The sequence below is a fragment of the Stomoxys calcitrans genome, chromosome 3 (genome assembly GCF_963082655.1).
Source record: "Stomoxys calcitrans chromosome 3, idStoCalc2.1, whole genome shotgun sequence".
Taxonomy (NCBI): Eukaryota; Metazoa; Arthropoda; class Insecta; order Diptera; family Muscidae; genus Stomoxys; species Stomoxys calcitrans.
Window position 1 is genome coordinate 184374267 of NC_081554.1, and position 12561 is coordinate 184386827.

Sequence of the window (12561 nt, forward strand, 5' to 3'; positions counted from 1 at the left end):
CATTGTTCTTCTTTGTTTTGTATACAAAATACGATTTTCGTTTAGCGTTTTAAAGCAGCCAAAATACTGCTTTTAATGACTTAGTAGACTCCTTTCCCTCCTAACACTCCTTTTTTATGCGTCCCCGTCTCATACTCCCATTCTCTCTCTCTCTATCTCTCTTTCTCTCTCTATTACTCAAGTAAGCAGAGACTTGAAACAGTTGAATTTTTATAAAAAAAAAGAAAGAAAACTGAAAAAAACTACTGAAATTTTTTTTGCAAATCCATATTATGTTAGTTGTACATCATACATTTTCTTTATTATTTTAGTTTATTTTCTTTTTTTTTTTTCTTAATATTAAAGGATTATATTATAAATATGATAAAAATTCAAAAAATTTAAAAAAAACATGGTTTTATTTTTTTCCACTACAACAAAAATTACTTTTCACCATCACTACCATTACCATCTGCAAACTTAATAACTCTCCATTTTAGCAAGAATATAAAAAAGTAGCCACAAATATTGATTATCCAAACAAAACCCCCTCAAAGAAAAAAAAACCAAAAATATAGTTAAATGCTCTATAATTATATTTTTCAAGGTTATAATAGACAACTAACTATGTATATGTACTACGTTTTTCTTCTGGGCGCATGAGCGCAGCAGCAGCAACACTTAAAACGAAACGAATGTAGAGAAATTAATACGAGCGACAAAAACACAGATTTTACCATTACATTGTGGAACAAATTTATGGGTCGTCTATGGATTGCAACACAACTACAGTTGCATTGCCAGGTGAAGTAAAAAACAAGACTAAAGTTGGAATTTTTTGTCAGTTGCAGCCACTAAATAAGTTGTAAAAAAATTTTGCAATTCAATACAGAATTTGAAATTGTCTCCGTTGGCAATGCAACCGAAGTTGGGTTGCTATCAACCCATTGCATTTTTTTTCTCCAAAATTACAAGCATATCCAAATGGTATATGAAAGTGGAGTTAGAAAAAAAAGAAACGTTTATAAGCGTTTATAAAGTTTACATTGTGACTTACTTACTTTAAATGGCTATGACAGATCATTTGTTCCACTAGCCGAACGTAGAATAGCGTTCCAAGCGCCTCAATCTCCTGCGCTCATTCTAAAATCTCTGACACCAAGTTTCGAGGTGTCTCCCACCACTTGATCTTTCCATCGGGCTTTTTGTCTTTCCGGTTTGCGTGTACCTCCGTGTTTGCCTTCAAAAGACTTCTTTGCTGGAGGTTCTTCATTCATTCTGACAACATGACCTAGCCAACGCAACCGTTGTATTTTGATGCGTGTAAATATGCTATGGTCGTCATACAGCTCGTGGTTCATACGTCGCCTATATTCTCCATCAACGCAAACTGGTCCATATATCTTACGAAGAATCTTTCTCTCTAATACTCCAAGCACTGCCTCATCTGCTTTCACAAGTACCCATGCTTCAGAACCATATAACAGCACGGGTAGTATCAGTGTCTTGTATGGTGAATCTTCGTCTGTCGAGAGGTGGCCTTGTTTCTAAACTGCTTACTTAGTCCAAAGTAGCATCTGTTTGCCAGTATTATTCTTCGCTTTATCTGCAAACTGGTGTCTTTCGTTTCGGTTACGGCGGTGCCGAGGCAGACATAGTTACTGACTATCTCAAAGTTGTGCTTCCCAACTTTCTCCATTTTCTTTATCTGCTCGGTTGTACAGGGTGGTTTTTCGTCTTATCTCCATTTACTGCCAGACCTATTTTCAATGACTCTCTTTCGATTCTTTCAAAGGCAGCAGTTACTACTTCCGGTGACTGGCCTAGGATGGACAACGTCGTGTTAAAATCATAAAAATAAATCACAAGTAAGCGAGTTTGTTAGTTCGGCCGGGCCAAATCTTATATCCCTCCACCGTGGATCGCATTTGTCGAGTTCATTGCCTGGTATCTCTTATTAGGCAAATCAAGGATAATGGATACGAAACGCGTTTTGTGAGTTGAGACCATCCATTTCGTCTTATCTCTATTTACTGCCAAATCTATTTTCACTGACTCTCTTTCGATTCTTCCAAAGGCAGCAGTTACTACTTCCGGTGACCGACCTATGATGCCGATGTTGTCGGCATAGGCGAGTAGCATGTGTTCTCTTGTGATTAGTGTGCCATATCTATTCACATCTGCATCTCGTATAATCAACTCCAGCAGAATATTAAAGATATCACACGATAGGCTGTCTCCTTGTCTGAAACCTCGTTTGGTACTAAATGGTTCGGAGAGGTTCTTTCCTATTCTTACTGAGGAACGAGTTTCAGCAAGTGTCATCCTGCAGTCTTTTTAATTTTGCAGGGATACCAAACTCAGACATGGCTTGAAATACCTTTGAACGTAAAGGAGTATCGAAAACGGCTTTGTAGTCAACAAAGAGATGGTAGGTGTTGATTTGTCCTTTCCGGCCTTTTCCAGGGTGGTTTTACCAGGTCTAAAGCCTCATTGATAAAGCTCAAGTATCTCATTGACTTTAGGTTTTAATCTTTCACACAGTACGCTCGAGAGTATCTTGTATGCGATGGGTAGGAGACTAATTCCTCTGTAGTTGCCACATTCCGTCTTGTCTCCTTTCTTGTGTACGGGACATAGTATGCTGAGGTTTCAATCATCGGGTTTTTATTTTTCTAGCAAGATTGCGCAGATAAGCTGATGCATACGCCTTATCATCGTGTCGCCTCCGGTCTTAAATAGTTCAGCGGGTAACCCGTCGGCTCTTGCTGCCTTGTTTTTCTTTAGTCGGGTCACTGCTACTTGGACCTCATTCTGAGTAGGAGGTAAACATTCCATACCATCATCATTGATTGGTTCTGCGGTATCCTCTTCGCCGCCAACGTCGGACACTAGCAGTCGGGTTTCCATATTCTCAGCATGTTATCTGTGTCAGTTACCAGATTTCCTTCTTTGTCTCTACAGGAGGATGTGGCTGCACCAAAGCCATCGGTTTGATGTTTAATTCTTTGGTAGAATTTCCGGACTTCATTCTGACTCCTATACATCTCAATTATCTCACACTCACTTTACATTGTGAGGTAACCTTAAAAGGGAAGGGAAGAATTTCTCTTCTTTCGGACATTTTGGTAATTATTCGGCACAAGATTTTTGGTTTATGGTTCGTTAGCATTTCTTCCTATGACGCTGAAAGCCTAGGTTCGAATCCTGGCGAGACCATAAAAAAAATCCCTCCTAATACTGGCGATATTTGTGAGAGATGTCGCACTGCGGCACGCCGTTCGGACTTATCATTGAGCTTAAACTTGTATCGGACTGCGCTCATTGATATGTGAGAAGTTTGCACCTGTTCCTTAGTGGAATGTTCGTTCATGGAAAAAATTTGCAATCTTGGTTCGTTAGGATTAGGCTAGGTTAGAAGCTCGCTCAGGGAAGTCTCACTGATTTCACAATTTGCAACATTCAGTCATACATTCCTGGTCAGTTATTCGGGCCCTTCGTTCCCAGCCGCACCCTGATGTCTCAGGATTGCGAAGACCTCTTCCTGAAATACGCTGCACCCATTCAGAATCCTACTAGATTCGCTGCTTCCACGGAATTCAATGAATCCTATTCCGGAGGAGCCATCCAATTTTGACCCATCCGTATATACAGAGAACCGGAAAGGGAGGTTGTACGTACCGGATTGACCCGATGGAGTTCTTCATCGGCAATGGATGCCGCCTTAGTGTATAACACACTGCTACAACAACAACAACTGGAAATTCCCTTTTCCGGACTTCTTACCTTTCAGCAAGGAAGGTTTTCCTTGTATATATTCAGGCAGAGGCAAAGACCTAAGATCGAAAATGGTATACAGCGCATCACTAAAGGCATTCCTGCTTATTCCACATATCAGCACTGCTGCGGTATCGTGTACCTTCTCCATCATCTAGCAGAACGCACTGTTGGCCATAGCCCTATGCTACACCAGGCGTAAACATCTGACGATGTTCCAAGTAATAAGCCTCCTGAGAGAGCGGCAGCTTCACCCTGTATAGGACTGGTCCCCCAAAAACACCCAGCTTCCTCCTCCTGGTGAAAAGTACCAGCTCAGTCTTTCTGGAGTATAGGCCAAGCCTGATGGTCCTCGCCCATTCAGACCCTAAACGAGGTCCGTAGTAAAAGAGAAAACGGCCTCTAACCATGATGACGATGTCATCCACTTAGGCAACGACCTTTATCCTTTCCCTCTCGAAGAACTTCAGAATCCCATTGTTGTTGTAGCCACATTTGCATCAAGCTGCTGTAGGTGAGCAAGCTCGTTTCCGCCCAAAGGACTGATCGCCGCGGGCACATGATAGCCTTATCATATCGAGCATAACAGCCGCCCGGTCTCTCACCCATGGCAACCGGTAGTACGTACCGCATTGACCCGATGGAATCATTCATCGGCAAGGGATGCCGCCTCAGTGTACAAAACACTGATGCCACAACAACACTCCGCTTGATACCGCCGATTGTGCGCGACTGCAGCTGCAGCTACTCCATATGGAGCATTCCATTATCCGCAAACTGTGGACGCGCCCGATAGCTGGCAGCTAAGATTCTCGTGACAGCTATAAACACCACACAGATTGGACCTCGAAAGTTCCAGCCTGTGTGGTGCTATTCCGTGCAGCAGCCACAAAAGAGGGGAGGGGAGGGGAACTCCCTCCTTGTCGAGTTCCTCACAATCTTCCGGGGGCATCTGTCAGTGATGCGTTGATAATCCCGACTTTCATCATGATATCAACCCAATTTATCAAAAGAGGGGGACCCTCATGTATACCAGAGATCCATACTTAGACTCCAAATTAGCCTTATTCAAAGGTTCAAACAGTTCACCGCTCAGACTATCTCCACACTGTTTACATGTTTACATCAAAGACAGTGACTCGGCATTGTGTTTCATCAGAGGTACATCGACCACGTTCGAGCTGTCAGCAGCTCGAGAGTCTCAGAGTAAGACTTTATCCAGGTTCTCTCATCTCTTAAAATGCTTTCAAGTGCTTTCGGATCCTTGGAGAGCAATTGGTGCAGCCTGGAGTACTCATTTACTCCCGCATCGGCAGAGTCCTCACGCAGCTTCTTTTTATACAGCCTGTTATAGAGCCTTCTTGTAGTCTCCTCAAGTCCCCGTTCCACTAAACAGGTTGCGATTTCTTAACCGCATATGTCCAAGGCCAAACCTCCCTATAGCTACTCAATATGGCAGTAAGTGCAAGGATTAAAAACAATCTTAAACCGTATATGCCTATTCAGAAATGTCCTAAAGAACGGAAATATTGCATTTCCCTTTTCAGTTTATCTCACAATGTAAGCTTTCGAAACGCCCATACTTCTTCCTCTTTTTGGACCTCTTCTTCTGCAAGCCTCTTAATTTTTCTTGTAATTATTTTTTGTGTTCCACAGTGTTGTCTACAACCCTACACCTAATAATAAAACATAAAATTATATATATAAAAATAAACACATTTACACACAACTCCCACACCTTGACACGCCCACACTCCCCCGTACCATCCTGAAAAAAATCACCCATATTAAAAAAAAAGAAAAAGAAATGATTATTACATCGGCATTTGATTAAAAATAATCCCGTTTTTAAATTGAAGAAAAAAAAAACACTCAGAGAAAAACACTCGTTATTTATTACTTAGAAATAAACAAAGTCTTCACAAGTCTAGAGAAAATATTGAAAGAAGGAATTATCGAAAATATTGATAACGATAAGCATGTGAATATTACACAACAACAAACAATGTTTTAGGTAAAATTCCTTAAAAAAAACCAAAACCAATTGGTATCCCAATCTTTGGACACATGTAATGCAATGCATACTCTCACACACACACATACATACAAATTGCAAATATTAAATACATATGTGAAAAAAGAACGCTTTTACCAACAATATAGAATATTTTCTTTTTTTGCTAAATCGTTTCATTCATAATAAGAAGAAAAAGAAAATTACACATTCACATTCACACACACACACACACAGACTCTCTTCACATAAATTAATATTTGACAAAGAGAACATTTTAAAAAATATACACTCATCATCATTGACATTGGAGAAAAAATAAACTTTTTAAATGCATCATGTGCATCATAATACAAAATAAAAAATATTTATGAAAAATATATACTTCATTTTTTAAAGTATATATAGCATTTTAAATTTGTAGTTATTTATTAACAACAACAAGAAACGCATAATGAAAGCAAGCTAGGCAATGCAATATTACGAGTGAGTCCTGAAGCATTCGCTAAACCCACTCAGGTTAAAATATACCGTTATTCGTATCAAAGGCAGGGAAAGAGACAGAGTTGAATCACAGGTGAAATCAAGTGAAGATAAAGGTAAGTAGTGATAAATGTAGATGGCAACCCTCTATGATGCATACATACATTTCCTTTTTATCATTAGTTTTTCATTCTCTCTGTCAAATTCTATGTAAACGCGATACGCATATTTTTATTTTCTTAATTAAATCTGTTATTAAATTAAAACAACAAACTATTATGGAGTAGAATAATAGACAAAGAAAGATATAAACTTTGAAGCTCGAAATGTTGACAAAGTAACTCAAAAGTTCTCCGTTTCGTGTAGACTGTGTTTTTTGCGGCGCTCACATCTAAACTACGAAAGATTTTATAATTTTCCCCTCTGTCTATGGTAAAACACAAAGTGTAGAGGGTGCTCACGGCGTATGTTCCCCTTCCTTAATTCCAGTCATTAACCCATTAATGATACATCAGTTAAGGTCTATTTTCTCGGTGAAGGCTGCGCGAAATGGTATTCGACGCTTAAGACATAGAATCACTGAATTAAATCTAGAAATTTATATGGTGGTCACCGAACATAAGCGATACTAATAGCTAGGTCACTTAAGCGACTGTAACTGAAATGCCACGGGATAACTGTGAGCACCACACGGGCTGGGACTTTGAGCTCCGGCCTGTGTGGGTGAGTCCAAAGGTTGCGGATAGTGGAATGTTCCATAAGGAGTAGCTGCAACGGCAGTCGTGAACAATCAACGGTATCGAGCGGAGAGTCTCAGTGAGAGGCCGGGCGGCACCGGCTCTTGCATAAATACTGAGTGCCTATGATGCTCGACAAGACAAGGCGAGTTATAGGCGCCTTTAAGTAACCAATGGCCATCATGTTTCCGCGAAGATCGGTCCTTTGGAACGGACCGAGCTTGCTCACCTACAGGAGCTTGACGAGGATGGACCTCCCCATAAAAATACAACAACAACAATACAAAAATTTCTAAAAATTATGAAATTTCAAGGCAAAATATTTTATTTATAATTCAAAATACTGTTGAACTATTATTTTTTATGCTAAATGTTGTTTTTTTTTGTCGCCGTTTGCTGTCCGTTTAAATGGCTTTCTTTAGCTGCTCCTCATCTAACATTTCTTCAACACAAAAAACTTCGCCTACTGGATTTACATCCAAGTTAATGTGCAAAAGTCTGCTTCCGTCTGGTTAAATGGATATGAACATTCATGGCGATGGCCACCAACTTGTGATGCTAAGGTTTTTTTATTCAGTTTCTTGTAAATGTCTTCACACTGTCAACTATGCTTCTTGAGATAAACTGACAAGGTTTATCACTGTGCGTTTCAAGAGAATACAGTAGGAAGTGAAACAAGAGAGAAGGTCTAAACAACATTCATACAGACACAATAGCTGATGCGGTGAATATCTACCGGGCGAATGTGATCCTGATAGATTTTCTTGTAGCTCGAAAATAGTCTTGACATCATCAGATGACAGAGCTTCAGCGCCTGCTGAATGACCTCGTTTATTATAATAGCAGTCGCTACTGCCTCAAATTCATCTGCATAGAACTTTAAATCGCGAACACTACACCTCAAAAAGTCTGTGATTCCCTCACAAAATCAATGAAAATCCCAGCCCAGGTGCACGCATACAGTAATTCGCGCAACGAAAAGAAAATTCATAGCCATATGCTATTGCATACGAAGGCAGGTAGCCACACAGGTTGGAACTCTCAGTTCCAATTTGTGTGATGTTCAACGTCAATACGGGAGCTGAGAGCTACCGGGCGCGTCTACAGGTTGCGAATAGTGGGATGTTTTATGTACTGAGTAGCTGCAACTGCACTCGCGGACAATCAGCGGTATCGAGTGGAGGTCTCAGTGACAGGCCGGCCGGCACCCGCTCTTGCTAAGTGCCTATGATACTCGATATGACAAGGTGAGTTACAGGCGTCTTCAAATAACCAATGGCCATAACGTTCCCGTGGCGATCGGTCCTATGGACCGGAACGAGCTTGCTCATACATGGAGCTTGACGAGGATCGCCACCTCCACATACAAATGTGGTTACAACAACAACAACAAGGTAGGTGGAACCATAGTATGGAAAATGAATTTTTTTATGGAATTTTATCAATTTTATTTTATGGTATTGTTGTATGTATATGGAAATTTTTTAAACAATTTACTAAAACAATGTATAAATACAATCAATATGTATAACGTTTCAATGTGTTCGGAAAATAATTGCAGCAGTTGAGAATAAAACAATTTAGAAAGGTGAAATGTCTTACAAAGACACCGCTGCCTTCACATTCTTTTGGTAGATGCTCACGCACATACATATACGCCTATATTACAATCTACACAATTTGCTTAAAACATTAATTTGAAATTACAAATAATTAACACTAAATATTTTCGAAAACAATTGCATAAGACCTATGTATTTCCCCTAGATGTAATGTTATGAAGAATGTTGTTGTTGTTATAAAATACTAAACGTTGCTGGGTGTGGTTGCTGATGATGTTGAAACAAACTCTTCCAGACCTCCCACGTCATCATCATCTACTTGCCATCCTCCAAAGTCATTTCCAGTTTCAGCTTCCGCAGCAAATCTGGAAGAGTCTACGGTTATATGTTCGGTTTCTAGCCATTTATAGGTCGTGGGTGGCGCTAATTGTGATGTTGTCTTGTTAGTTTGAATTACTGGTTCCATGTCCTTGAAGAAGTCAAACTCTGAACTTTCAGGATAGTTTGAAGATATTTTTTGCACTTGAATGTCAAGGCACGATAAATCATCTGAGACGGGTAACACTGCAGAGGGTTTAAGAGAGGAATGTGAGGAGGAATTTGTTGATTGCGCAGTTCTGTAAGAATCACTCAATGATTGTTGAGAAGACAAAGTGTTTAACAGTGGCGAGGGGGCGTTGTTGTTTGCATTTTTTAAATTATTGGCAATTTCTTCCGTCACTAAGAGTGATGAGGAGTTTCCCACTATATCAGTTTCTGTGATTCTTTGAGTCTCATCTTCGTCGTTTTCCCAATCGGACCAGGGGTCCTCATCGTCTTCGTTATTGCCATTGTCATTGCAATTTTGTTCTCCATTTTCCATGGTAGTTTTTTGAATTTCCAAATCGCTTGTGTTGCTTGCCTTGTCACTGTCCTCATTAGAGTTGTCTTGTAGGGTGGGGCATTTTATGTCCTCTCCTCCATCGGGACTTAGGCGTGGTGGCATGCTGTGTTCATAGGTTTCTAAATTACCAGCTTGTGATAAGGAAGAAAAACTATTACTTTTACTAAGAAGGTTACCAAGAATGGGACTACCCGAAACCATAATAGGAGAATCATCATTTTCCCCCAAAACTGGAGTTATGGATCTGGGTTCTACCCAATGGGCGGCACAATCAGATATGGCGGCTTGTGGTCTTCCATCGGAAAACAAGCGTGTCCTCTGGCCTCCCAAAACGGTGGCCGCACCCAAAATGGGCATTAGATCAGCCATACATCGTAGAGTTTTGGCTACCAAGACATCATTGGTATCCTGCATACCAACAGCCAGATGGGGCAAGATGTTCTCCTCCAAATCTTCTTTGCTCAGCAAACGAACAAATTCCATAAAGTACTCCAGCAGAATTAGTCGTATCTGGGCATCCCTCAAACGAAACATTTTTAATATATGGGGCATTAAATACTGGGTATAGGTTGGTCCGGAAAAAAGTGCCGATGTATGATCAGTTTTGGTGCGGAGAACATAAGGAGTAACACACAATTGGGCCGTGGTGTCTAGCAAAACCATTCGTGACAACAAATCTCCTGCAAACTGAGCACCCACAATTTCTTCGTCAAAATACCGCAGGCGATCTATGAGTCCTGTAAAGAATTCCTGTTTTTCGTTGTTATTTTTCAGCGGCAATTCAAAAAGAAAAGCATGTATGAGAACAAATTCATGATTGAAATAGGGATGAAGCAAAACCGCCGAGAGTTTCGGTCTCATTTGTGTGTTTTTGTGTTTTAGATGAGTGCCACAGTACTCTATGAACTCGCCCACATGAGGTATGGGAGCCGTTGGTGTTTTTTTAAGGTTTTCAGACTGTTTGGCCAGAATTTCTTCACACAACGTGGCAAATGCATATTGTTCGATTGCTTCTATGTTTTGATCTTTCGACTCCTCTGGATCAATAGCATGATTGTAACGATAACTGCTTGCGAAATCAAGTAATGTTTTTGTAACCTCCTTTTGTTTCCACACATATTCAAAACCAGCCAAACGCCAACTGCCTCCCTCTGCGGTTACATAAATGGAATCAATGCATATGTTCAAATGCCGGGCCATTGCCTAAACAACAAGAAGTTTCAGTGTAACTTAATAAATACAAAGTAAAGACAGAAGTACTTCTGACCCAATTATATTTACCTTTTCTACCAAGAAGATAAGACTGCATAATATAGTTCGAAGGCCTAGGCAAATCTGTATATCCGATTGTTGTTTTAACTTTTGACTAAGAGGCAGCACGCGTTCAGTGGCTAGGTGTTTTTGACCTCCTTGTTCCCATGTACACACATATTTCAGTATATACGGGTGACGATAGATCATTAGGTTCTGAAAAATCAACGTTAAAGATAATACCATATATACTACAAATTCTGGTCCCTTAATTACTCTTATCGCTCGTTCCATGGGTCCCTGCGCTAACCACAACTGTCCTGTCACCACAGGCTCTCCTTGGAATATTGATAGGTACTGTTTACCTTCCTCATTGCTGGTGGTAGAGGCGACTGCATTGTACAACGCCCAAAAATCGTTGGCTTCCACAGCATTTGTATCAATTATCAAACCCTTTAGTTTGCTTCCTTCGTTTCCCATTTTTCCGGTGCTAAATTAAGTTTTAATATGCAAAGTTTTCCATTTGTCCAACACCAAGTCAGCACACAAAAACGTCAAAATTGACGTCTGTAAAAGAAAATAAACACAAAAGAGAGAGGGGAGAGAGAAAAGACGACGACGTTCAATCGGAGGCGGCTTCGTAAGGGGTAGAGACAAGATATATTCATTAACAGGTAGAGGCAGTTGCCCAACAACAAAATATTCAGTGCACTATCTGTCAAAATCAGTGGTTAGTGCAACTCTGATTTTGTGTATGTAACTAGTTCGCGCCATTTTTCGTTGTTTGTGTGTGCTATGTATTGGGTTGCCCAAAAAGTAATTGCGGATTTTTTAAAAGAACGTAAATACATTTTTTAATAAAACTTAGAATGAACTTTTATCACATATACTTTTTTTACACGTTTTTTTCTAAAACAAGCTAAAAGTAACAGCTGATAACTGACAGAAGAGAGAATGCAATTACAGAGTCACAAGCTGTGAAAAAAATTGTCAACGCCGACTATATGAAAATCCCTTTTTGGGCAACCCAATATGATGAAACAGAGTTGCTTGGACCCAGTTCGTGAGCATTTAATTATCTTTGCAATTAATTGAAGCAAAATTTATATTGGCGCAGCGACATGATGCTTCTATTTTGCTCAAGGAACTCAATATCACTTCCGTGGAATGTGTTCGCATTTTTGTCGTCACCATTTTTTATAATGCATTTTGGCAGATGTTCGGGCGAAAAGTCGAGTTCAGTACTAGACTTTAGAACCATAACACACACACAAACAACGAAAAATGGCGTACTCTAAATCAGAGATGCACTAATCACTGGTTATGACAGAAAGTGCAAAATCAGTAATTAGTGCTATGAATATATAAAAGGCGGATTTAAAAAGGTGGTCTTACGCGAACAGATGTTAACAGCCGGCAAGGTTTGACGGTATTAGGATGATAGATTTTTGTTTGCATTCTGTTTTTTGTTATCTTCTTTTTCGCATATTTTCTGCTCATGTACGTATACACACACCCAAATTATATTCATGTACAGGTAGTGACAGTGGCGCAACAACAAAATGTTGAGTGCACTATCTGTCAAAATCAGTGATTAGTACAACTCTGATTTTGTGTATGTTACTATGTTGTTTTTGTATGTATGCATGTTTTTAACTATAATACACACACACAACCAAAACTCGTTGACAGATAGTGTACTTCACGAGAAAAAATTTTACTCAGATGTTTACTATACACTACCTGGTAGTTATGTCATGCACACACCTACACAAATTTCTTTGTGAGTGTCGGCAAAACGTCGATCAGCTTCATGACAAGATGACAATTGCAATTTGGTCTAAATCGGTTCGGATTTAGATATAGCTCCCATAT

At 39.8% G+C, this 12561-nt stretch overlaps 1 protein-coding gene across 1 annotated transcript; it reads right to left on the reverse strand.

Annotated features, from left to right (window-relative positions):
- Positions 1-8716: 8716 nt before the first annotated feature.
- LOC106084403 (protein-associating with the carboxyl-terminal domain of ezrin) lies at positions 8717-11261 on the reverse strand. Its single transcript, XM_013248070.2, has 3 exons — positions 10963-11261; positions 10717-10902; positions 8717-10638 (listed from the first exon to the last, which is right to left on the reverse strand). Exons 1-3 carry the CDS (start codon positions 11164-11166, stop codon positions 8797-8799), a joined length of 2232 nt encoding a protein of 743 aa, XP_013103524.1. The 5' UTR covers positions 11167-11261; the 3' UTR covers positions 8717-8796.
- Positions 11262-12561: the final 1300 nt, after the last annotated feature.